At 41.8% G+C, this 27937-nt stretch overlaps 1 protein-coding gene across 1 annotated transcript in view; it reads left to right on the top strand.

Annotated features, from left to right (window-relative positions):
- The window catches only part of WWTR1 (WW domain containing transcription regulator 1), a 112860-nt gene extending 84923 nt beyond the window's left edge, over positions 1-27937 (top strand). The window contains exons 3-6 of the mRNA XM_066620550.1: positions 6569-6774; positions 19739-19872; positions 20926-21038; positions 22518-27937. Coding sequence (XP_066476647.1) covers positions 6569-6774; positions 19739-19872; positions 20926-21038; positions 22518-22702 — 638 coding nt within the window. The 3' untranslated portion in view covers positions 22703-27937. The remainder of the gene's footprint in view (positions 1-6568; positions 6775-19738; positions 19873-20925; positions 21039-22517) is intronic.

Below are 27937 nucleotides of genomic sequence, written 5' to 3'. Positions count from 1 at the left end.
TGTCTTGCCTGGGGGGAATGGGGTGGCATCTGCATCTGCTGGGGTGTATGTATGTGAGCAGCCCCCCATCTACTTTGGGGTGAGTTGCAATCTTGCTCTGTTTGGCTGCAATCCTTTCCACACTTTCCTGGGAGTAAGCCCCATTGACTCAAATGGAACTTACTTCTGAGCAGACCTACATAGGCTTGGGGTCTGTGTCAGCTTAATGAAGGATCTTCACCTTTCTCTTTTTCTTCCTCCTTCAAAAAAGGAAAAAAGCCACTCTTGATGGCTTTGTCTCCAAAAATTGATTTAAAATAAAAATCCCCATTCCTTTTCAGCCACCCCCTTTTTCCTCCTGCCTCCTGGGGGGCGGGGCGGGGGGGATACTGTGTTGGCTGCTATTGTAAGACAAAAGAGACAATCCTAGCTAGGTCTACTCAAAAGTAAGTCCTATTGTGTTCAATGGGACTTACTCCCAGGAAAGTGAGGTTAGAATTGCAGCCAAACAGTCTCTAGGTTTCAATTTGCATCAGTCTGCAATTAGCAGATACACAGAAAACGAAGTCTTCCCCTCCCCCAGCAGATTCATCACTTCCCCCTTCCCTTTCCCAAACTCTCCAGGTGTGCTGCTGACAAACTCAGGGCATGATCATAACCAGGTCTACTCAGAAGTAAGTCCTATTTTGTTCAGTGGAGCTTACTCTCAGGTAAGTGTGGTTAGGATTGCAGCCTCAGAATGCTGGCAGCTGTTTTTTTTTGTTTCTAGTGTATAATTATAACACCTTCATCCCCATTTTGGGGGTAACTGAGGTGAGATGTTGTAATGGGGAGCCGTGGCCAATGGCCACAAGGATCAGGGGAGGCGTGAGCCGGGAAAGTTCGAGAACCACTGATATACACATTTACCTGGAAGTAACTCCCATCAAGCCCAGTGGGATTACTTCTGAGTAGTTATGCATAGGCTAGCACTGTAACTGCCCAATCGTATCCAGAATTCAGCTGGCTCATGGAGGAATTTAAAATAGTGAAACAGTTCTGCTGTAATAAAATGGCTGCATGTACCGCCAGCAGTCCATTCAGAGCACTACCACAAATGGTGAGGACTGCCGCTAGACCCAGCAAGGTAGGTCCGACAGGACTGGGAGTGGGCAAAATGGGAAGGAGATGAGAGTGGGGAGGAGGGTGGCAGATTGAGGCCAGGAAGAGGATGGTATCAGCGGCAGCAGCACTGCCAATATCCTATCCCACTTCCTAGCCTCAGTTTGCCTTCCCGGGCTCACTTGGACTTGCACCAGCAAAGTAGCTGGTGTAGATCTGAGTGGACTGCTGCAGGTAATGGAGGCTTAGGTAGTGGAGGCTCCCCAGGAAAGGGAGCAAATGTTCCCTTACCCAGAGGTGACCTCCGAGACCTGCAACTCTCCTGCAGTATGCAGTGCACACCCCATTGGCACAACTGCATTGGTGCAGGTTGAGTTTAGATAGGCTGTAATTGTGAATCTGGACTGTAAGCTCTGAATCTGGACTTCCTGGTTTAGATCTTGCCTTTGCCATGAACTTGTCAGGTAGCCTTAGAAAAGCCAGTCCTTTATAGCCCGTCTCCTCTGCTGCAAAAATGGGAATAATAATACTTTCTAATTTGCAAGGTTGCTGTAAGGATTACTTGAAAATAATGCATAGGAAGGACACTCAGAAGAGTGTATAAATGTTGTATACTTACAATGTTGTATATATGAAACTAGACTCCATTTATTTCTGTAGTATCCAAATATATTTTGATGTGAAATTGATTTCCATATATGATGAACTTATTGCTGTCGTGTAATATCATGATCAGCAATAATCTTACAGCAATAAAGAGATGTTCCCTATTATTAATATCTGTTAACAGCCTGCTGCTGTATCTTGCACTAATTCAAGCTCCTGAACAGTCTTCAAGGGTAACTAGTTAAACACATTTCGGTAATCTAATCTGACTGTTATCATAGCTGTAGATAGCTGTGGCCAGCTCATGTTTTTCCAAGAAAGCCTTCAGCTGGCAACTGAGCTGATAGTGGTTAAAAGTGCAACAGGCTGCTTGAGCATCCATCTATAAGACCCTTATGTTGACAGAGATTGGCCTGAAAGCACGAGAGCAATGCTTGGTTAAAATTCAGGTCAAGGTGGGGAATATGCTGGGTTGGATTTCTAATGCAGGCATCTCCCAGTATCTACAGGGGATACATTCCTCCCCCCTCCTGGTGGATACTGGAAACAGTGGATAAGGGGGAATCCTATCTCCGCAGCCCCCCAGGGGCCCATTATCTTAGTTTAAGTTCATGACAGTCACATGAAATGCCTCTTGCTTTAACCAACCAAGTATTGTCATCCAAGTGTATATGACCAATTGTATTTATCCTGTTCTTGTGGTGACCAACTTTGATTGGCCCCAGCCTGAAAAACCCATCCCGTCAAAACTATTTTGTGACAATCCAAATGACTAGCAATGCACCAGCATAGTTTGGGCTTTGTTGCTCTCCCGCCTGCCTGCCTGCCAAGTCTGAAGCAGCAAAGACAAGAAAGTGTTGCTAAATTTTTGTTATCCCAGAACCCTCTAGGTATCGTCTTCAAATTGCTGAAAATTTTCTGCATGGTTATTCTCGACCCGGGTCTCTTGAATAGAAGGGCTCTGTGCGCACTTGGGACAGGGCAACGTTTTTGTTTAATACTTTACAGATTTTTGGACCATGGCACGCTCTGAACTGAAAAGCAGTATTTTTGCTGACCTTGTTGGAAGGCTAATGCTGCTTCTGGGAAGTAAGTGAAACAAGCAGTTCTTTGTTGGCAGGAGCAGAGAGCGAGAGGGAGGGGGCCTCCCCCCACTTTACAATGTCGTGACTAAGTCAAAAGTGTTGTGTAGCTGTTTCCCCCCCCCCCCCCATTTCTACAGGCATATGTTTTTCATCAGACAACTCTGCATGACATGATTCTGGACAGTTCGGAATGGATTAGGCAAGGGATGGATCTTAAATAGGAGTTAATCCACAATTGTACCTACCCTGTGGTGATGTTGCAATAGAAACGTCATAAAGTTAGGACATCCTAGCTAAAGTTTTTCCAAAGAGCCTAGACATTGTAATTAATATACAAGTCATAACAACGGAAGGAACAATAATTAAACTGTTCTTGCTTAAAAGTCTCTTAAACAGATTTGATCAGAACCAGTCCCTTTGCAGTCTGGTTCATGCAAGATGATCAGTGTATGATTGAAGGCGACTGTAGCTTTGTGTCCACCTTTGCCCATTCTCCTTTCAATCAAGGAATGTGTGAATCCAGGTGAGATGCTTTTCTCACTGGTGCCATGTGAGATTGCTTTCTCTTGCTCTGGGGTCAGAAAACCAAGAGTTCATAGAGCATTTAAGCCAGTGGTTCCCAAACTGTGGGTGGGGACCGTCTGGTACGTCACGGCCTGATTTTTGGTGGGTCCCCGAAGAATGATGGAACGATCAGATAACTGACCTGCCACAAGCTCTTAGGGTGTTCACAAATCAGACACTGTTGCTGCTAATTACCCTGCAAAGAGCTCAGTTCTTACAGTTTGGAAGCATGTGTAAATATAGGGAGATAAATGTTTAAGGGTATTTTTTCTGATTGTTATAAATTAATGAAATATTATTTCTTTCCAGATCTCCTTTTTTTAAAGTCCGGTAAACCTAGGTGGGTCCCAATAGAGTGTCATTTTAAAAAGTGGATCCTGGTGCTAAAATGTTTGGGAACCACTGATTTATGTCCCTAAAGTCTGAATTTATGGGGATATTTTCTCTTTCCTCCAGCAGCTCTGGAGGAAGGGTGGTCTGCCACTGCTTTGATCCTCTTCCTACTTGTCCTCAGCAAGTGGAAAGAGAATAGGAGAGCTGACTGAAGCAGCTAGGTGGATGGCAGAGCAGCAAGCAGTCATGGAGTAAGGGATATCTCATGTCAGTTTGCTGCTTCCTCCTAATTCACTGCTCAAAGCTGACATGTTGGTTGACCTCCTCACTAGGTTTGTCTTGGCTGTTACATAGATATCTCCTTTGTTTTCAGCAACACCAGGAGACCAGATATTCTCAAGGACAGATGCCCATGTTATGTAAATGTGAATATTGGAGAAATGAACTTTTTTGTCATAATGGCAACAAAGTGAAAAATTTAGAGTGGAAAATAAAAATCACTGTTCTTTGACAGAGTTGTGTTTTCCTCTTGGAGGCTCCTCTGAGACTTGGGAAAGGGGGGGAGTAATTCACTATTGCAGTGGTTCACAAACTGTGGATTGCAACTCAATTTTGGGTAGGTTGCAAAACTCACAAGGCAGATTAGACTATGTGCATAAATGGTTAAACAAGCTGCTACTTGGGGAAGGGCAACGCTGCTGCCCAATCACCATTATGGACACATCCCTTGGCATTCTTAAATCAGGCAGCCTTTTTCCAAGGGGAAAACAATGCCACCAGAATGGCCCCAATCCAAAGAGCATGGAATTCGGGCAGCAATAAGGTACATGGTCTGGATTGCCACTTTAATCCAATCTGCTCTGACGGATTCGATCTTGGAAGAAATTTTTCTGCAAGAAAATTTGAAAGAAGTGGTCTGAAAGTAGATGGCTCTGTAAGTTTCTGAATGACTTTTGCAACAGCTAGAAAGCACTAGTTCTGGTGGTGGCAGCAGGCGATAGCATTGGACTGTAAGGTGCTGTACTTGAAATGTCACATTTTTCTGTGATGTTTTTCCCCCCTTACATAGTGTGCCCGTAGCAATGACATAAATTTCACAACTGATTACTGCGCCAGAGGAATCAAAATGGTGTGTGTGACCATTCCGAAGCAGAGCAGACTGACCTGGAAATCCTGATGGTGATGTGAGCACATGGGATGTAATTATGGCCTACTATAACTTGTGCATACTTGCTCCTACGTGGTAACTGGGTTTTGTCTCACTTACTCACTCTCTGTCTGTATATTTATAATCTTCCATCCAGGCAGTGACCAGATCTATATCTGCTTAGACATTGAGGTGGAGCTATACTTTACTATTTACTATGATTTTGTTTAAACCGTTTTATTGGCCAACTGTTTGAATAAGCATTTTATTTGATGCTTCTTCATGCTACAATAGGAGGGCCAACCTGTGGCACCCATGCCACTAGTGGCATGCAGGCAGTTCCTAAGTGGCACATGCAAAGTCACCTGTCACTGCCCCACTGGCCAGTGTAGAGCTCCATGGCCGCGAGCACATGATGCTTCTCCTGGTGAAAAGCCCAGAAAGAGAGCAGCAAGACCCAGGACAGGGCGAAGTTAGCTAAGCAGGTACTCAGCAGATCACGTGGGCCAGCGAAACCAGCTGAGAATGTCTGGAGATGGCTGAAAAAAGTGGTGTGGCACATTCAAGATTCTGTATATAAAAAGTGGCATGTGGCGAGCTATGGGTTGGCCACCCCTGAACTACAACATGTAAAATGGCTTAAGCTAAATATTAAAACTTGTGCTGAGTTTTTGATAGGCACAGAGACAATTCTGCTCCTGTTGTAACTAAGGTCATTGATGACTATGGAAATCTCTTTGCATAGGCTTTTTTACAGAGAAGGAAGATAGGACTTTTTTTTTTTTTAATGCTGACACTGCTAAAAAGTAATTAATATAATACACAAGCAGTTTGTAAAATACACCATTCTGTAACTCACATACTGTAATCACAGATGGTCAGATTTCCACTGACTGCAACTGAAAGCTAAACATGCAGAGGCCGTTTGGGAAAAAAAGCACTCTTTGTTCAAATGCTGTAGACAGGGGAAAGTTGGCACCACAGAGCTGGTGTGGATTTTCATTTCTTTGCTTTTTTATTTATGAAAGAACTGCAGATTCAAATTAACTTTCTTACTCTGAATTTATTATTGTATCACTTGCTTTGATATGTGAACACTCGGGGCTTAAATAAAAGGACTGAAAAACTGTCTGGTTTTCTCCACCGTAGATATAAATACCGATGAGGCCAGCGGCATGAATGGCTGCATTTTCTTTCTCATCAAATCTTTCTTGTCCTTGCAGCTCTTCTTTCTTGTAGTCTTCTGTGGACCTTCTTGTGGCCTGTCCTGCCTCTCTTAATGACACTGGCTGGTTTTCTCTGATGTCATAGTGGAACATTCTAGACAGCATTGTTGTGGTCCATCTGCCTGCCATTGGCTCCACTCCTCTGATGTCACAGCATGTCCTGGGTGCAGGCAGCTGAGCGCTCGGGGTGACTTTGGAGACCTTAGAAAAATCTGAATTCTGAGGTCTGAGCTGTATGTTAAACTATTGTCAAATTTTAAAGTTTAGTGCCTGCTCATGCTCTCATTCCATAGGGGTCTGGATTCTGCTACTGTGGACAGTAGAAAAATGTCAACCAGACAAAGCTTGAAACATTACATGAAACTTGACTTAGCTTTTAATTAGACGTTATGTGTAGAAATACTTTGTTTGACTGACTTGAATCAGCTGTCAATCAATATTTTGTTTCTTAGAGCAGAGGTAGCTTTGTCATAATATTGCTGAGGTAACTGTCTCATAATATTTTCTAAATTGTGTTTATCCGATAGTAATGAATCGCCAGCATGCGCCACAGATGTCACCCAGCACAGCCATTTCCCCACAGAGCCACCCTACCCCAAACCCTCAAGCTGGCTTATTGAACATGCCCAACGCGTTGACTTCCCAGCAGCAGCAGCAACAGAAGTTGAGACTTCAGAGGATCCAGATTGAAAGAGAGAGGATTCGCATGCGCCAGGAGGAACTCATGCGACAGGTACTGCTATGCTCTTAAGCACAACTTCTTGGTACCACTGGTTGCCTGATATTTGTAATGAGATATCCCATGGCTATTGGAACCCAGAATTTCCCCTGACTTTGGAAGGTGATATCCTCTTTAAAAGTATTGAATCCTGCAGTAAGTTTCATGTACTTTTAAAAGTAGGCTGTTAAGGTTTTCTGGGGGCAAATTTGGAACCAATTCAATGTACTTTTGCATTTCTAAATGTCATGCAGCCCAATCTTAACTAAATCCCGCCCCAGTGCAGCCATGCCAATGGAGCATGTGCTGCATCTTGTAGGTGGGGACCTCCTTAAGGTGAAATAACTTTTGTCCCAGGGCCAGCCTTTGCTGCCTCAATGAGTATCCTCAGATCTGTGCCAGCTGTTTTGCTGGTGCAAGTCCAAGGAGAGAAAGCGAATGAGGTTAGGATCCGGTACACACCTGTGCCACCAAGATCCACCTGCATTCTGCCTCTCCCCTGCCCTGGAATGGAAACTCCCCCGTTCCCCCCACCTTGTTTTGCCCACCCCTCACCGCCTGTTTACTTTCACTGCCAGAGGCAGCTGACAGCAGCAGTGGGCCTCCAGCTCCACCACTGTTTTTGGCAGCAGCTCCCAAATGGTTGCTCTCAGCATGCTGTGCGTGACCATTTACCATGTCATTAAGGGAGCGCAGCCATAGATAGGATTGGGCTGTTAGTCTTGCTTCATTAACCGTTTGAGACAGAGTATAAACAGCTAATGATTCAAATAATTATGCACAAGATGCATAAGACAAGAGCAATGAGAAAAGTCTCTGAGATTTTGTCTTGTCTTGTGAATTTTTGGATTTTGCTTAAATTTCATGTTCCGTTCTTATGACTTGCGTTGTTGAAAATAGCTCCGGTGCTTCCTTTAACCAAGCTTTGAACAATGGCAAAGGGTGTGTTTCATACACTAGGGAGTATTCCCTACTGATGATATTGTGTTGTGCTCAGTTAAAGTCAGCCAGCTTCCTCAGAAAAAACACAATAAACCTGTTACTGTAACAATTAACATGGGAACGAAATATATGACTCTGCGTAGAGGTTGTTCCTGCCCCAGTTACCAACATGATTAAGCCAAGTTCCAACCTCTTCTCCACACTGTTTCCTTTTCCCCTTAAAAAAAGAGCTTAGGCTTCAACTCTGTGCTCCCTTATTTGGGATTAAGTTCCACTGAATTCAGCAGCATTTATTTTAGAGTAAACATTCATAGGGCTGGGGTAAAATAAATCTAATGGGGTAAAGAAGTCTAAACTCTCATGTCCATGGTGTCCTTTTGCCTTTGAGATGTGACCGTAAACCACTTTGGCTATTCCAGGGTAACACTTGTTTATACTGTATTTAGTAATACAGTATCGCATTTCTTGGCAGCAAACAGAAGTATGTTTTCTATTTGTGCAATGACACCAGTTGGCATATCTGTTCTGATGTTTTATTTATGCTCAGTCAGATGTACCAGGACAGGACTAAACCTCACAGTGTATATCCAAGCTTACATTGTGAAATTCTTTCCCTCAGTGCTGTGTATGACTAGCTGAAGGTGTAGAAAAAGTTTTAATAGTCTCTCCTCACCTGAAAATCCTCCATCTGTAACTTTTTAATGGTCAGAAACAAAAATATGTTTTGGAAAGGTTATGTATTTTTTCCGTAAGTTACATTCACATGAATGAAACTATTAATGTCAGGATAGAGTTACACATGTAACTTTTGCCCCAGAATTTTTTGGGGGCAAAAATTTTTGGGGGGAGCATGCTTTTGCCCCAGAATTTTGTTATTGTAGTGTGTAGTGGTGTTTTTTTTACAAATAGCTCTGGGGTAGGGAATCGCATGAGACTGCTGGAAGGGTTAGCGGGGCTTAAGCATGTAGTCCCCGCTGTAATTTATAGCCTGATCTTGCCTGCTTGAAGAAATCCTTTATAGAAAGTCAACAGAAACTTTTTGCATATAAATAGTGCTGGAGGGCATGTGTTAAGGCTATAAACTGCAGGGGGGCTATGTGTTTAAGCCCCCAACTTTCCCATCATGGTTTTGGGTCTTTTGTGCTCTTCCCCTAACATTGTTTTTGTTCTGTTTTTTAAAAAACTTGTATCAAGTCTGGGTTGAAAACACACATTTTTTGGAGTGTAACTCGAGTAATACCTCTAACTCAGATGTATTGTTTTTTAAAAGATGTATCTTATTTCTGTATTTTTTACCAAATGGGAGTATAAATGAATTGTCCACTCAACAGGATCATGTGTATTTATAGTCATTAGGGAATGTCCCAGAGCCTCATGTTTATAACCATAAGCTATATTTTGTTGTTTGAGCCCAGCTTTTATGTCCTCAATCTATGGTTGTGGCGATGACATTTGCACATTCTCACAGTCCAAGCAGTTTTTTCAGTGATAAACTGCCCTCCTTTTTTCTTTCAATGTATTAAGATATTAGTGTAGATTTTCCCCTCCCATGCATACTCATTTATAATCTTTTGTGAATGGCTTCATAAACTGGTGCTTCAGATTGTCAGATAAATATATGCCAAGATATGCTGAGGGTTTTTAAAAAATAGTTTTAGCTTATATTTAAGCTTTTATTCATGTTTCACTATCTCATCAAAATGCAAATGGATACATTCTGATTTATTTCTGTTACATTTATATTTTACATGTATTCTAAATAGCGTTGATTAATAGCTCATTAACTTTTTCAAGTACATGGAACTTGGTGACTACAAAGTGGCAAAAACTCCCAGGGCACAGTCTTTGAGGGTTCATGATGCAGCAGTTTTAAAGTAAGGAGGTGCAGGTCTGGTCAGTGCCCAGATGAGAGTCTCTCTGGGAATAAACCAAAGAGCATCAAGGACAGCTGTGAGCTCACTACAAATGCATTTACAGGAGAGCTGCTAGGATTGATGTTCCTTTCATGTTTTGATAAAAATCTTTATCAAGTACACATTTAAGTCCTTTCTAAGCCAGCTCATTAAAACTCTCACTGCTATGCAGTTTTGTTGTGCTAAAACATAAAAGATGTCTATACTGTATTTCCTTGATTAAAAAACCTTTATCAAAACAATGTATGGGCAAAGTGGGGGTTCTGATCTACCGTTAATGTGGACTATACAACCACAGCAAGAACGTCTTGATTGATTGACATAGAACACAAGTGTGTGACATTGCATATTATGGAATAAGTAGTTGGTGTATCCTTAAATTTCAGAAGGCTAGCACTGGAGCCAGTGGCATAGCTAGAGGGGGTGCAAAGCACTAAGTTTTGCAAGGAGCCTCACTGTGGGGTGCAAGCAGCCTCTCCCCTTTGGAGTCATTCCAGGCTGGGGGAGCAAAAGGAAGGTGTCCACCCGGAATGGCTCTGAAAGGGAGGGGCTGCTTGGCCGCTGCAGTGAGGCTCCCTGCAAAACTTAGTGCTTTGTACCCCTCTAGCTACACCACTGACTGGTGTGAGACATTGTAAGAGATGGCCCAGATTCATTATACTCTTGCTTTTTAAATGTTGACTCTTGCCAGCCCTGGGCATAAAGCAAAAACCTAGAATGTCCGTGGGCAGACCAGGTCTACAATGTGGATTGAAAATAGGAGTGCTGGGGGAGAGACCCTCATTCTTTTCATGTTAATAAAGAGGCACTTAGCTGCATCTTACTTCTTAGTACTAGGCAAAATTAAAAGATGGCTCTACAAGGATGCTTCTAGTAATGACATCAGATTTCATCTGTACTTCCTTTGGGTTCTTGGACCTAGCTCTCTGCACCTGTGATACACCCAATTTAGGTTCTAGTTTTGCACCCTGAAAAACTACGCAAACATAATGCAACATGAGTTGGCTTGCTCTGGAAGGACCAAGTAAGCCTCTGAGGTCTGCTATGGTACTGCAGTTGTGCACGCTAATTTTAGCAAGGAGCAGGTTGTTGTCCCTTCCCTCTGCTCCTTTAAAAAAAGAATGTGCGGTGCAATCCGTGGCATGTAGCCTTAATCAGCAGGAGCTTTGATGAACTTCCTCTCAGCAGTTCAAGTAGTACTGAGCCCAAGCAGCACTCAGTGCAGCAGACTCCCAAAGGGTGTCTTTGTTCCAACGTTTTTCTAGCCTCCCTGATCCTTCAGTGTTGCTTTTTTGTTTTTTTGTTTTTTATTAGTATTACTGCAACCTGTCTAAAGGAGAAAAAAATGCTGAGTAAGTGTATGTGTGCTGATTGCTAGGCAACGGAAAGGAGGTGAAGAGGGTTTGGGTAAAAGGGAGTGGAATTCTTTCAGCAGGCCTCACTTGCAGTCTGCTCTCCAGCTTGATAGCAGCTGTTGGCTGGCTGGCTGACAGCAGACCCTCTCTGCAGACATTTCAGTATCTGCAGCTGCCCTGCTTCGAGTGACACACCCAGCAGTGAAGGAATACACCACTCTCTCCAGAGTCATTTGGTTAAGTGATGGGATTTCTTACCCTGCTTCGTTTCAGAAGTTCGAGGCAGTGTTGGAAAAGTGTCTTTTTCTAGCTGCCTCAAGAAAGAGAGGCTCATTGGAAGGAAGAGAGCTATCTCAATTTCATAAATTAGTATATGATGATTCATATTGCATGTACATACCTGTAATTTCATTTTTTCACGTTCTTCCCCCCCCTTTCCTACTGATTTGAAGTACTAACAGGCTACAATCCTATGCACGCATTCCTGGGAGTAAGCACAATGGGACTTACTTCTGAGTAGGCACACATAGGATTGTGCTCACAGTTGTAAACGGGCTTTCAACAGTTTTCTGGATTAGGGTCACATGAATTTGACAAAATATCTTTTAGGTACTTCTCTAAGAGTTATTCAAAAAGGGATGTCTTATTTCAGGACTATTCTTGCACATTTGAACCCACTTCTGCCCAGCCCACATGTGTACACATTTGATCCCTGTTACATATATGCAACATTGGGCAGAAATGGCTTAAGAATGTTTTAAGAGCATGATGTTAGTGTGGTTTAGACTTATACTTGGTTCAGCTTCTTGCAGTGCAAATAGAGATACTCTGTTGAGATGTATAAGCCATTGGCTTTTACCTCCTGTTGTTCCTGCAAACACAGAAATGTGAGAAACTTTCAGCACATGAGAAAAATTTTCCTTAGTGCATTGCCCAAACCAGCTCCTAGTTTATATACTCACCTCTGATACTTTGAGATAACGTCCCCTCTATAAAGGGGGGACCACTTTAAAGTGGGAACACTTTATTGTGTCTATCCCCCGACACAATAAAGACAACTAGGAGCCCAATTCTATTCCCTGCCATGCTGTAGCATGCAGCCCACACCTTGGGGAGTGATTAGAAGTCCGGAGAGAGGTGATGAAATATATTTTTCCCTTACCTCTGTGTAGGCCTCCTGATAGCCTATGAGTCCAAAGAGAGAAAATGGGACTGGTCAAAAAAGAAGAGATAAGATAGATACTGGCGCACACTATTGTTACTGGGATCCACCCCCATCTGCCCTCTGCTCTCCCCCTCCCTGCCCACCACACACTCCTGCCATTGACCTAATGAGGCTGACACAGCCCAGAGTCTGTGGTTGTGGCTCAGACTGGTCTGGTGGCAGGGCACTCCACATGCTGTGGCTGGGCCTTTTGTTTGTGGCTGGGCCTTTTCGTTTAGTGGGACGTTCCTCCTGCAGTCATAAATAGGGAATAGAATAGGGCAGTAAGTGGTGGCATTCTTTGCTATGCATGATCATCAATATGTATAGTTGGCAGCAAGTCCTAGCAATTTAATTCAAAGTCAATACATTGAGGATACTAATTAATATAATTGACTGTGTGAACATCAACAAATGTATGATTACTCATCATTTTGCAATATCATCATAAATGTTTCCGTATTAGTTTTATGTATACTGATCAGTAAGAAACTTGGAAGAAATAATCATTAGTAATAATCACAACCCATAGAGTTGTCTTTGAATTAATGAGTTTCAGTAATGTAGCATGCAAACTATTTATGAACAAAACAGATAGCAGTTAATAAGATTTTGTCCAGCTGAGTTGGTTCGTCTCAGCAGGAGGCTAATTTCTTTTCAGAAAGCAATAGTGAAGGAGGGCTGTTCAAGCATTGTTTTAGTGCGTGTCTATAAGTTGAGAAGCCTTGGCATATAATTTATGCCAAAGACAAAACTATTTGTTGGGCAAGTGCTCAGTCATGTCCTTGGCTTAAGGGCAGGCAGATCCAAAGGAAAGAGAAGCAGCAAGGTCATGTAGACTTGCAGGGTGCTTTGAAGTGGTCAGAAGAGGAATCCAAAGGGAGCAAACTGCATATTTTCAAAATGTATTTTAAGTGCTGTGCCAATAATAATAATACTTAAGTGGCAGAGTTTTTAAAAGTGCTAACTGTTTCAAGTACCAATGCAAATAAAATTTGGGGGTGGCAGGCCCCATCTTACAAGAGGCATTCTCTTCCTCCCTTATATGGGACAGAATGCCTTTTCTAAATTGGTGCCTACTGTGAAACATTCACCCAATATCCCAAAACAAGGAAGAAACTGTTTTTTCCCTCTATCATAAGGATTGTTTTATTCATATGCCAATTTATATGCTGCTTTTAATTAACCAGCCAAAATGTATGCAATTCATTGGCTAAGATATCTTTTAATTGGAAGAAGTAAATATTTAATTGATCCTGGCAGCCTGTGGAGATACTTAATGCATGAGGAGAGATGCTTAACTGCAGAGTTTTGAAAGGAGGTGGGGCTGGTGTTCCAATACCTCACCCAAATTCAGGCACCTAATAGGAATGCAGCCTCTTCAGGCAACTGTCTGCCTCCCAAAGGTTTTTCTTTTTGAGAAGAACTGATAGGCAGCATGATCTCTGGGCCAGGTTAGAAATATTCATGGACCTCGGCATGAACTAGTTTTGTATGTCAAGCCACAATTAAATATTTCCATTTGCATTGAATGGAATATTTCCATTTGTTCTTGAGCTATGCAGAGACCAACTAAGTGTACATTTTGCACTTGTCAAATTATCCTTCTTTTAAGATTATTTTATGTCAATCTAGACACTCTGGATAATGCTGAAACTCACAAGGACTGAAAATCAGAGTGATCTTGGGCTTCTTTGTGCTTTCTTTTCTCTTTTCATTCTGTTACTGCTCTTAGAACAATCAGGACTCAAAGCTTTGTAACGTAAATGAAAGGTGGACATCTCAAGATTCCAGGGGAAAACAGAAGGCCACGCTCAACAGAGCAATTTGATGAATGCAAATGTCAAAGCAGAATCCAAATGTTCAGTTGTTGCCCTGCATCAAAGGGCTGATGGGGCGGAAGTGTAGTGAGGAGCAGCATGAAATGGGACCCTTCCCACATTCTAAAGGGACGGTTTAGCAGCTGTGCATGTGCAGTGAGCTATTTCTGTTGGGAAAGGTTCCAGGAAATGTGACTGGATATTTCTAAAATCACTTGGCGTGTAGTTAAAAAGAAGGTTACGTCAAGGGTCTGTGTGTGTACCAACGCGGTGAATAATTCACCCCGCTGCAGCAGCCCTTTGAAGCCTTTACACATTTTGGCAGCTTTAATAGAAACCACTAAAGGGGAAGGCATTTTAGTGCCGCTGTCATGTCCAGGCATTTGATGCAATGTCACGGTTGCCTTGATCTTCCCTCTGTTTCCATTGGCTCCTCTCTCCTTTTGGTTTTTGGAAAGCATTGTGCTTCCAGCAGCAGCAAAGAGAAAAGACCATCAGTGCTGCCGAGGCTTGTGTGTGTGTTTCAGTAAATGTCAGTGAAAATGTCACAATTGGCCTGCAGGATACACTTCTTTTGCCAGATGCACTCCGAGAAGTGCTTTGTCTTGAAGCCGTTGTAGTAGCAGGCCCAAGGCTCTTCTCTCCCACTTTCATTTGTTGCAATGCCTGGGGGGGGGGGGGGGGGAATCCGTACAGCTGGGCAGCAACTTGTCTTGTGTTGCTGTATACAGGGAGTTGAGCCATTAAACAGCTGAGTCCAGTTGAGGTTCATCAGTCTCTTTAGCGTTCTGCTTCAGACATTAGCTTTTAAAAGGTGAATTGGTAACTGCACAACACTTTCTGGGCTGATCTAGACACATTCTATGCAGAATAAAATCAAAGTCTTGGGCATGCACAGCATAACTCTAAAATAAATACAATTATCACTGTGAAACTTTAGGCAAAATATTTTTAAACTGTTTATTGTCAAGGCTTTTTTTGTTTTTTTTTTTAACAGTGTTCAATAGAACAATTATACAATTGAAACTTGAGCCTGGTTGGGCCAAGGGCCTCTACAGGCCCATCCAACTGCCCCCAAAGCTCACAGTATCTGAGCTGATTTTCAGATCAGATTTGGATCAAGTCAGGTTCACTTTGACATCATGGAGCGGATAAATTGTCAGTTCTTGCTTAGAAGTTCAACAGTCAGCTGTGAAACAAGGAAGGCAGTTTTGTTTGCTTTAAAGAATTCAAATGAGTTATGTTAATTCTCTTTATATGGACCTAGGAAAGTTTTCTGTTGCAAACTCTCTCAGGTAAACTATAACAAGGGAGATTATAAGAAGACATTAATAAATTCAGGTGTGAGGTTAACAGTTGCTGAATTTTATTTGTTTAGTTCATTTTTGTCCCTTCATGTGTATGTGGTTTTTCTTATTTTTATCATCTCAACAACCCTCTGAGGTAGGTTAGGTTGAGAGTGAGTGGTCCCAAGGTCACCAATGAGGTACACAGCTGAGAAATGTTTTGAACTGTCATCTGCTGGGTCCTTCTTGAACCTTCTAAGCACTGTGCCACTCTGACTAAATATAGCCTGCCTTAGCAGTTGTCTTTTGGAATTTGCCACAATTACAAAACTATTCGTAAAAATTTGTAAATTATGTCAAGGAGTTCTTGTCATCTGCACACCAGCAGAGATGGACACTTCCAAAGACAGGAAGGAAGCTAGAAAGAAGCAACTCTGGACAAGGTTTCCATGTCCTCGTTGTAGGCTATAGTATCTGTGCAGAGAAGGAAAACACTGGGGCTACTCACTGCACATGCATCCTGTAATTTGGAAGTCTTGTGTTTACTGGCCTTTTAGATCCTTATGCTGCCTTAGTTCAGGAATGCCACAAACTTCTGTTCCCCAAGCTGTCTGAGACACTTAAGCTGCCCTTCAGCCACCTGTGCTATCAATGAACACAGTAATGCATGTATAATGAGGGAATATGCCTGCTGAGACCAGGGTGCCAGCAATTGCCGAGTGCTGATGTGTGACAGCCCCAGGCTAGCAGCTTAAAGGGTGCGGCTGGCCCACCCAACAATTAATTGAGAAATCCAGCCCTATATCATTCTTTTTGAATTTGCAAATTTTTATTTCTTTCAGTTTTTACAGAATAATAAGTAATGAAGCAGCAGCATATCTCACCAACCCTTTAATCCTCTATTTTCCACAAAAGGCAATTAGAAACAAATAGCAAAAAAAGGAGGGACTAGACAGAACTACAGGCTGTGTCACTAGGAAATGGGGGGGGGGGTGGTGGAGATGGTGAAGGGTAGGCCAGCTCAGAGGAATGGAAGTATTCAGAGTTCAGTATTGGAACAAATCAACAAACTTCTGCCAAATAAAAAGGTAGAATTCCAGTCTGTCCCCTCCATCATAAGACACTTTTTACTCATACCCTCCATTCCAGCATTGCCTCTGTTTTGTGCTCAGGAAGACTACAGCATGGAGACTACCAGTGCTGAAGGAACAACTTCTGTCCCGACAGTGAAGCTAATTGAATACACAATGTATCTCATTTGGAAAGCTCCCATAAGGACGGAATATAACCTGGAACAAAATGACTGAAGCAAACTGATATAAACACAAGCAAAATAAGATCATTCCAAAAAATCAGGGCATCCCATTTGGGTTGTCCCACATCTCCAATACTGTCTTGACTTGGAACTGTCTTCCAAGTCAATGCCACATTTCAGAAAGCAAATAGGAGGTTGATGCGACCAGTAGTGATTTTTTTTTCATAGATAGACATTTAGGGCACAATCCTAACCAACTTTCCAGCACTGACATAGCTGTGCTAATGTGGCATGCACTGCATCCTGCAGTGGAGAGGCAGACATGGAGGTCTGCTCAAGGTACGGGCATGTTTGTTACCTTACCTTGAGGCTGCATTGCGGCTAGATCAGTGGTGGAAAGTTAGTTAGGATTGCGCCCTTACATATTTATTTGAAAAATTTGTGTCCTGCTTTTCCAATGCTGAAGTAAATGCTCAAGGCAGCTTACAAAGCTCCATGTAGTCCATGTAGCCAGTGTGTTTACCTTTGCGCTCAGATGGGCCAGACTACTAGATCTCTCTCTCTCTCTCTCTCTCTCTCTCAAGCAGGCACCTGCACACACGTATGCTCATGCACAAACATGATGTATGTTTACATGGTGAATTATCAATCTTACCAAGAAGTACATGGTGTAAGATTGATAATATGATAAACTTCATCGAAGACTGAAATGCCAAAGGAGTGGATTTTACAGACCTAGTTCAGAATGCCAAGAATAATCAGTTGGCATCCTAACCAAGGCTTGATTCCCTTTCCAGAACGGGTATCATTAGATTTCCAAGGTGACAAGGAATTGGATCAGCTCAGCTAGGCAACAGGAAATAACTAGTGGTGTTCAATTGCAAATACATACTGTGATACTCCCTGCAACTTCCAGCAGGTATGTGTAGCAGGCTATAGCAAAAGTGGTCCCTCTTGACATGCTTTCATATTGTCAAGGAAGAAATGGTGGACACATAAAAGAGAGAGCCACACCCAAGACCCTGATAGCACTTTCAAGTTCTGATTTTTATAAATCAGTGTAGATACAAAGGCAACATAAGTTTAATTAACATACAGTTGAAAGTGGTATTCCCCAAGACAAAACTTTTAATAGCAAACTTTTTCTGACTAGATGTAATGGGGAAATGATGGTGTTCTGCTACATGAACCAGATACAGTCATTGCAGTCCTGCACGCACACACACCCCTTCTTCTTGTGCACAGAATGCTGGAGGGGGAAAACCTAAACCCTCTGCTCTTCAGGGCTTGCTCGTCTTCAGGAAATGATCACTTCCGGAAACCATAATTTTCCACTACATCTGAAATGGGTTGATTTGGATGTCTTCCACATTTGTTCATGAGCATAATTTACTGGAAATTTCACCTGTATCAGCTCTGTTGGACGGAATAGGAAGTGCACAAGACTTACAAGAGTAAGGGTGCAATTTTAATCTTTTGCCGTGGCCTATAGCTAGATTAATTTGCAACCGATCATAGATAGGTGACTGATAGAGGTGTAGGAGTTCTCTGTGCTTATTAAGTTTAAGTGGATTTTCCACAGGGACTACATCCTTTGCATCACTCCCTAACCCACTAGGTGTCACTGTCAGGCTACAAAAGCTTAGCTATTAGTGGTATTCTCTGCATTGACTTCAGCAAAGAAGATAATGTTCTTGCTTCATCTTTAGTTACCAGTTATATTCAGAATATAGGAAACAAAATGTTAAGCCACACATTAACAGTGGAGTGTGCTGACATTCATTACAGTAAATCATTGGTTCCTAGGTACTAATAGCTTAACTTAGTGGTTCTCACACATTCAGCATCGGGACCCACTTTTTAGAATGAGAATCTGTCAGAACCCACCGGAAATGATGTCATGACTGGAAGTGACGTCGTCAAGCAGGAACATTTTTAACAATCCTAGGCTGCAATCCTACCCACACTTACCCAGGAAAAAGTCCCATTTACTATCATTGTTAAAAGAATACACATAGTAGCTTGTTAAAAGTACAGTTCGGTAACATTTCCCCAAATGCAGTCACATGCCATGGTAGTATCGAGTCCAATATATTAAAAATAAAATATTGAAATGTATGGGGACCCACCTGAAACTGGCTCGCGACCCACCTAGTGGGTCCCGACCCACAGTTTCAGAAACACTGGCTTAGCTGCTTCAGCGATTGCTTGGATTCTAGATGAATCGACATGAATTCCTGCAGCCTTACATTGGATTCTGCATCTCTTCCACCGACACTGTTCAGAAGTAGCTCCAGGAATGAAAAGTCGAGGACTATCCTTCAGCAGGAAGTTATGTGTTTGGAACAACCTAAACCTCCTGATCAATGTTTTTCTGCCCCCATGTGGTGAATTGCTCATGCCTACCTAGAGAAGGTTAAATTGGTTGTGTTATCTTCCCAAGTTTCACCCACCAAAGCAGTTTTTTGGCTTCCCTGGCACAGCAGTTTTTTGGCACAGTGTCCCAGCATTGTGTGCCCATGCATTTACATGTTTGTGCACTCACCAGTTACTTAGCATCTACAGGTTGGGAAAGGGGACAGAAATTTGAAATGATCTGGGTGTGTGTGTACGCATTAACAGAGTTCTTAAAATCCCAGGGCATGGTCTGAAGACAGGTTGATCCAACCACCCTACTGAAATTAAGTGAATCTAGACCTTCTCAATGCCGAGATGAGAGATTGCTTCGCAGGGTTACTTCTAAGATTTAGAAGAACCTCAGGAAATTCCACTCCATGGCTCCCCCAGGTGACCTCCCCCCCCCCCCAAGTTTAGGGTACAGCTTATCTTGGCAGATGGGATTAGAGAAAGGAAGTAACATTGAAGCTGTTTTCTTTGCTGAGTGTGTCACACAAGCTATGGGCATAGAGGTAGTCTCGGGGATCAGCAGTGAGCCCTTGATTGTTGACCAGTGATACCAACCCTTACTGCATTGGAACTCCGTGGACGCTGACGTTAGTTTCATGATGGAGGAAAGGTGGGATATAAATGTATAAAATAAACAAAGGTCTGTGCAGAAATTGTCCCAGAAGGCAAAACTGAGACGCAGATTCCAGAACTAAGGGACTGTTGTATCATCTTTGGGCTGATGTGTACCTACAGCACTCTGTGTTCTTGGCTTGCCCCCACCCCAGCACTGAAAGTATGTTTTTATTTTTCCTTTAGGAAGCTGATTTGTACAGACAACTTCCCATGGAGTCTGAGAACATGGCCCCAGTTCAAACCGCTGTGAGCACACCAAACATGACACAAGACATGAGATCGATTTCAAATAATGGGTCGGATCCGTTCCTGAACAGGCAAGTGCACATTGCTCACCAACAGTTTTATACGATGCAGTACAGACCATTTCCAAGCAAAACTATTTCTCTTTTCAGTTTGTAGTCTGTGGTGGAGATGGAAAGCAGCAGCTCTGCCTGTAAGGCGTGAAAGATTTGACTGGCAGGCATTTGACTGTTTACTAACTAATTCTGATCTTACCAGTCCTCATCTGCATCTTTTACATGTGTGTTTAGGGAACTGGGCAGAAACAGTCTAAAGATCTTTGAGAACTTAGCTAGGGCACACAACTGACATCAAGCTTGAGGAAGATTTTGGAGTAACTAGGAAACCTTGATACCACATTGGGAACTTTGATTAGTCCTAATAATTGTTGCATTCACGGTCCCTGTGACCAATGCAGATACTGGTTTCTTGAACAATTGGCACAGTTAAGCATCGCTGATAATGTGGTGTGGCGGTACAGAGAGATTATTGTTGTTGCTGCTGCCTCATTCACGCCCCCTCCACAAAAAAAGCATGAATATGCCAAAATAAGGAGGGGTGAACAAATTTGGTTAAGGCATGAGTTCAGGGATGCTGCTGCATAGGTTCACAGAGTGTGTGATCCTTTCTCCAGTCAGGCTGCTGAAGAACTTGGAATTTCTTGGCAAAGTGTGAAGTGGTAACGGGAATGGAGTTTATGGATAAGTGGTTCAAGAGGGTTAGGGAATAGGGAAGAGGACCCATGAGAGAAGGCTAGGATGCTGTGCAGGGCACTGAAATGTCACCCCTGACCACTGGAAGCGATGTTTAGCTCCATCCAGTTTTTGATCTTTCACTAACCACTGCCCACCGATTTGCAACCCTGAGGACTAGAATTTTTTTAAAAATCAAACCTAAGATGTCTAGGTTTCAAAGTTCTGTCCAAGACAACAACCTATTTCATGCTGGCATGGGGGACCCCACCTACATGCAGGGTACAGTCAATCATGTTTAGAATACATTGGTTTAGGCACTTGAATTTCTGTCCTCTCAATAAGCATTCTAGGAGCATATGTTTGACTGAGGTTTCTTCGTGTCTTAATTCATAGTGGGCCATACCATTCCAGGGAGCAGAGCACAGACAGTGGCCTAGGCTTAGGATGTTACAGCATACCAACAACACCTGAAGACTTCCTCAGCAATGTAGATGAGATGGACACAGGTAGGAACAAAGAAGCACATTTTAATTTTTTTTTTTTAAATACCATCATAAGTGATCCATTTGACAGCCAAGGTGACTTTACGCTTACATCAGTCACACAATTTATTGCACGTGCTTCCATATGAAGCTGATAAGACCATGGTTCTGGGGATCAGTTTGCCTGAAAAACAGCCCCCCCTTAATGCCCACTGTGGTGGGACTTTGGTGACTTAATGGTGGGGAACAGGTACTCTGTGTATGATCAGAGGTGCTCTCTTCTCTGGTTGGTCAGTAAGTGAGAGAACTGGATTTCTGCTCAACAGCAGCTTCTGAAGTGGATTTGAGGGTTTGCCCTGGAGCATAGTATTCACTGACCCAAAACTACTTAGGGTGGGCCTCATGTGGGGTTACATTCCACTAGGAAAAAAAGAAGTGTGAAAGTGTTTTATGAAATGCACTCTTATGGAAGCAGTTAATGAAGATTGTTAAAAGAATTATTCTGTTTTTGGTATTTCTGGTCTTCACCCATGAGGTCTTATATTTCTTGTCTGTAACTGAATTGCATCATTGACAACTAATTGTAATCAAAGTCAGGAGTGATGTGGCTGAATTTCGAATGCAATTCAGTTTGGGCAATTCTAGGATTCTTCTGCTTCTTGAAGTATAGGTACCTTGAACCAGTTATTCTTCATAAGGGTTCCATTTTATTGATGGAGCTCCCCTACCTGCATTGACTTTATCATTTGCTACCCTGAAGCAATGAACCCATTCATGGAATGTACATGTAGAGCTGCCCATTTAGTAAGTGCATCAAAGTGCACACACAACTCCTTATACCTTTCAGACCTGCTTCTGTCATCGCACATTAAATTTGCCCCTCTGTGTTTTTCTGTAGCTGTTCTTATGAAGTGTGCAAGTATCCTGCAGGTATTGACCACAGGAATTTGGCATGCCCAGTAATTTGTTGCTCTTGTATTTTGCTTGTCCATTCTTATAAAGTTGAGAATCCTTTTTTCCCCTCTTCTTTCATGCTCCTAAACACATCCACCCACTTAACTAGGCCTGTCCCAGTGGTTTTAGTATTTATATACATATGTGGGATAGTACTACAAATAAGGCTGCAGTCCTAACCACACTTTCCTGAGAGTAAGCCCCACTAAACAAAATAGGACTTAGAAGTAACTCAGAAGTAACTCAGAAGTGACCTGGTTAGGATTGTGCCGTAAGCCATTCTTGTGCAGCTATGCATGTATGAATGTGAAATGTGGCTTTTGTTGCGGTCCCAGACAGTCACTGAACGGAGTGAAACGTACTTAGTTTCAACAGTGTTGTACAGCCTTAGACCATGGAGCTCAGTCAAATCTTCATGTTTAATATCCTCCAAGTTGTCTGGACTGGAAGAAGAGGCAACAAAGTCAACTTGGTGAAAAAAGGTTTCTTGGAGGTTTGTATATTAGGTTAAGAAGTCAGTGCCTCAGTCATTCTTCTCTTCTTTTGCAGGAGATAACGTAACACAGACTCCCATGACTATCAACCCCCAACAGAACCGTTTCCCTGACTTCCTTGACTGTCTTCCAGGAACAAACGTTGATCTTGGGACGTTGGAGTCTGAAGACCTGATCCCCATCCTCAATGATGTGGAGTCTGTCCTCAGTAAAAATGAGCCCTTTCTCACCTGGCTGTAATAGCTCCTGGCTCTGTGCTTGATGAGTCTTGAAATCCAACATTTTCTTTCCTTCTAGAAATAAAGGCAGCGTATCCTCAAGTTGTTCTGCTAGCCAACTTGATGCCTTACTGACTTCTGCCAGACACCTTTATGTTGGTGAATCTTTGCCTAGATTTCACTGGCAATAACTTGAGTATGAATTATATACAAATATACACACACACACACATATCTATTGCCTAGCCTTTTAGTTGTGTAGAAATGTTTTGAGGACATGGACACTTTTTTCTGCCCAAGTCTGAACTTAGTCATTGGTTACACACACAAATTTGAATGAACCAAAAAAAATAAAATAAGCTGACTGCAAGGTTTAGACTGCAGAAGGCAGCTTGGTTCCAAAAATCCTGCAGATAATCATATCAAGTCCAGTTCTATGTCTGTATTTATGATGATAGTACCAAATGCTTGTTTTTCTATATAACTTGAGCTTTAAAAATCATTGCATTTTTAAGTAAACTTGTGCTAAATGGAATATGGAATCTTTTTTTTTTTCTTATTTGTTTTATTCCAAAATGGCCATAGGGTTCTAGAAACTTTTAAAAAAACTTGCGAAGGCACAAACAGTACTATCTGCATTCTTTTTTCAGTATATTACTGTATCGCTTCTAGGCAAGAAATACTTGCACTCTGAAAGTAGATGAAATGCTTTTAATTACAGTTTTTACACTACTACGATATTGAAAGATAGACCAGGTTACTAACTGCTGCCAATAATAATTATTTTTTATAAAATAATGAATGTGATTACAAACATGTCAGTTTTTTAAAGTACAGTTTTATACGTAGCTGTTTAATATACACTACAGTTTTATAATGGAACTCATGAACAATAAACTTTATTGTGACTTTGAATTGTGTCAGATAGAAACAAAAGCAAATATTCAACAAAGCACATATTGAGAAATCAGGTCAAACATATGGCACAGCTGATAGTACTAAAAGCAGTAAAAAAAAAATTGTAAAGCCTCATCTTACCTTTGTTAAGTAATTGTGTATTTTGTTGATGAAACAAAGCTAGTAAAAAAGCTTCACTTTATCATATAGTTAATGTCAACATCTTTTTGCCTGATTGGCAAAGGTGCTGAAGATTCTTATCCTGTTACTTTTGACATATGGGACACAAGGCACTATATTTGTTATATTCCTACCCATACCTATTATAGTCACATAAAGAATTTTTAAAGTATCTTATATTTGGGACTGAGCATGCATCATGGACTTTAAATCTACAGTTCCCCTGGAATGCAAATGACGTCCTGAGATTCTTGAGTATTTTTAATATTTATAATCTATGAATTTAAGCTTTTTTATATTGAAAAATACAACTTTTTATGGAAGGCATTACAATGAATGCAAGCCTCTAGTTCATTTTATGCAGGGCTAGCAAGAGGCACAGCATCTGCCTGTACATTAGACTGAAAGGTAAAATACCATGACAGTACCAGGATACTGAAAAGTAGTAGCCATTCCCCCCCCCCCCCGCTCCTTCTTTTCAGATTAGTTAAGAAAACAGTAGGTGAAATGAGTTGGAGGTTGAAGTGCTTGGAGTGTGGGCCTGAAAGGAGAATGGTCATTGCGGGGAGGGGGGGGTTATGCTGGAGTGTCAGAGAAGGACAGACCAGGGGATTTGCCAGTTGAGAAACCACCACTGATTAGTGAAATACCTGTGAATACTCTACTACCTTATGGAATAATTGTAGCTTGAAGGTAGCTGTACTGTGCTGTCAGCACTGGGTTTTTAAATATGTTTTAAAATAATGGTGTTGAAAGATCAAAAGCAATGAAGTTCAACATTTGAGTCAGAAAAAAGACTTTTTAAGAAAAACATGGGTTGGGGTGAAGACGTGGAAAAGTAGGTAGCTGTAGGTTTCGTTTGTTTTAGCAGATTATTGCACCTGCATAGAATTTTATTCAGTCAATGGGCATTTTTCCTTTTTGTTTTTAAAGATTTTTTTTTTGCTCACCTAACTTTCAATTCATTATTAAGAGAGCAGATAACTTGAAGAAACTATGGACTGTGTAGATCCGAACAACATTACTGCATTTTCCATTATTTATGGTTATCAGCCATAGAAATGACAAATGGGCAGTCTTAAGATTTTGTTCTTTTAGTTATGTGAATGAGATTATTTCCCTCAAATGCTCAGGAAGTAGGAAGCTTTTAAGGCAAGCTGCAAGTTTCATGCCAATTGGCATTGCTCCAGTTAAGTTGGGAGATTTTGTGTTCACTTACGTGATTCAGAAGCTCTTCTGCTTCACTAGCAGGGCAGTGCTGTGCCTACTCAGAAGCAAGCCCCAGATAAGTATGTATAGGATTGCAGCTTTAGCTGCAGCTAAGATCAGTTGACAGTGCTTGGAATTCTAAATTTCAGAATTCACAAGGTATTTTCAGTTTATAAAGAAGTAGCTGAATTCATAATAATTTGAATCAACAGCAGAAGGGAAACTGACCTATCCCAATGGAGAATTTGATCCAGTATGTTTATATTTGAAGGGCCACTTCCAGCATAATGTATCATGATGATGTATCACTCATCATTGCCCAGAGGAGGAGGGGGAAAGATTGTTTGCATAAGTTTGTATATCTAAAATTCCAACTTATGTTTCTTTTCAAATGCCATAGAACACCCACCTCATTCAACCCCCTCCCCCCCAGAATTCATTTTAGCATTTAGTCTAAATCAGAACTGCTTTCCTGTAAGGGATGAGTCAGGTTAGATCAGGGGTGCCCAAACCCCGGCCCTGGGGCCACTTGGGGCCCTCGAGGCCTCTCAATGCGGCCCTCAGAGAGCTCCCAGTCTCCAATGAGCCTCTGATTTGTTGGAGCCCACACTGGCCGGATGCAACAGCTCTCAGCATGAGGGCAACTGTTTGACCTCTCGCATGAGCTGTGGGATGAGGGCTCCCTCCACTGCTTGCTGTTTTGCATCTGTGATGCAGTAGTAGCAGAAAAGGAAAGGCCAGCCTTGCTTTGTGCAAGGCCTTTTATAGGCCTTAAGCTATTGCAAGACCTTCATTCATTCACGTAAGTTCATCTTTAATATATTCATTTATGTAAATGTATGTAAATTTATTCAAATTTGAAATGTAAATTAATTCTTTTTTTCCCCTGGCCCCCGACGCAGTGTCAGAGAGACGATGTGGCCCTCCTGCCAAAAACTTTGGACACCCCTGGGTTAGATAAAGGAGGCAACTTGGTGGGGGGATGGGACAGGGTAGAATTCTGACCAACTTTCACTTGGATCCAGCCCATGGGTAGTGGCAAAATTGCCTTGGGCCCAGGATGCCATCTCAAATATTTTCAGTGACACAGAAATCATAATTCTGCAATGCCCATTCTTAAGTAATGCATACAAATAACCATCACTTCAATCCAGCACCATCTGTTGTGCAAACTTTTCAGCGTGTGCAGGGAATTCTTTGATACCTTTCCCATTCATTTCAGTGGAAGGATGATCTCCATGCATACTTCCCCTGTTTCTAGTAGAGTTACCCCCTCAATAGAAGTCATCAGGGAAGGTCACATTTGTTGGACCACATATGAAGCTTTGGATTGGGGGACCTTTGTGGGCAAGAGATGAGACTGGGAGAAAATGATGATGTATCACTCATCATTCACAGTACCACTTCCCCCTCTTTTATACACCTGGGCAGAGTGAAACTTTCAAAAGATAATGTTGGAACTAGTCTGAATAATGGTGCACTATGGTTAGGAAGGTATGCTGAATAAGTAGTATCTCCACAAGGGAATTTAGACCTATACTGTGATAAAATTGAGTGAAAGTCGGTCGAGGGGGACTCCTTACAAGGTTTGGTTTCCTGTGACTGTGATTAAAAAGATAGAGCAGCAGAGTTAAGGGGGAAAGTGCAACTGAAACGTAACTATTATAAAAAAAAATAACCACCAGAACTTGTTTCTTTTTTTATTTGTAAAGTTATGAACCAAAATGATGATGATGATGACACAAGGAATATTTTTGTTCTTCTATTCACAGAAATGGTGGCTTTGTTCTGTTAACGAAGTCCTCTTTTGATAGGCTTTCTTGAAAAAAATCTATGAAACGGACTTGCAACAGAAAAGCAAGCATAGGTTATTCTAATGGAATCATGTTAATAATTTGACAGTTTCAACTTATGACTTTGGGTTTGTGAAATTGATTTTATTTTTTACACTACACTGCTTGTAGCATCAATGAAAATATGCTACTGGAGCAGAGATTCTGTTCCTTGGATATGCTGAGTGGCAGCATACATAAATGCTGATTAACGTGAAAGTTGTGGGAGCGTTAATTTCAGCTTGCAGTCTGGGGATGCTATTAGAACAGTGGTTTTCAAATGGTGCTCTGAGGAACCTTGGATTTCCTTGAAAAAAATTCCTCAAGAAAAAGATCAGTAATGGCTCATCGGCTTCAGTGAAACTGAGCTTGCCACCACTATGCATTTTCCTTTGCAACAGAGGGAGGTGGGATGTCCCAGGCTGTGGTCTGAGGGCACAAGATACAGTTGCCATGCTGAAGCTAAGCCTGTGTGGGTGACCACTTGAGAGCCCTGTGTACGCCTTCTTGAGTGCAATGATAGAAGGAAGACAGGATATGAATGTAAGAAAATGTTTTCATTTGTTATAGGGCACATTTTCAGCTCAAGCGGGGTCACAGTGACGTCAGTTCTGGCTAGTGCCTTGTGTTAACTGAATGTGCACCCCAGAAAATTCCATGGAATTCTCTGCAGCACAGATCATGGCAGATCTGCAGAGGTTCCACGGTAGATGGTTTGGAAAGGGTTCTCTCTGAAGGCAAAAAGTTTGAAAACCGCTGAATTAGACGGTAATGATTAGAAAAAAAAAATGACTTCATGAAAACAAATGCTGTGTTTTTTAAGAGTTTAAGAGGGGATTAAATATCTATTTTCAGTACAGGGAAATGGGTGATGAAACAAGCGTATTTGTTTTCCTAATACTACATCCATGTTATGTGCTAATACTTTAATACTTTTTTTTGTTTTATTTACATCAGTTTGTTATGCTATATGCCAACTTGTGTGAGCATTTGTTTTTGGTGTAGAAGAATTTGCATACTTAGGGTATGCTACAGAATCAATCGGATCAAACTGTTGTACCCAGAGTTTGGTTCTGTGTTTTTTTTTATTATTTCTTTAATATTGTACAAGAACAAAAATAAATCAAAATTGATTTAAA

The sequence above is a fragment of the Tiliqua scincoides genome, chromosome 3 (genome assembly GCF_035046505.1).
Source record: "Tiliqua scincoides isolate rTilSci1 chromosome 3, rTilSci1.hap2, whole genome shotgun sequence".
NCBI lineage: Eukaryota > Metazoa > Chordata > Lepidosauria > Squamata > Scincidae > Tiliqua > Tiliqua scincoides.
Note: the sequence above shows the minus strand (reverse complement) of the source record. Positions and strands in the feature narration are given on the sequence as shown.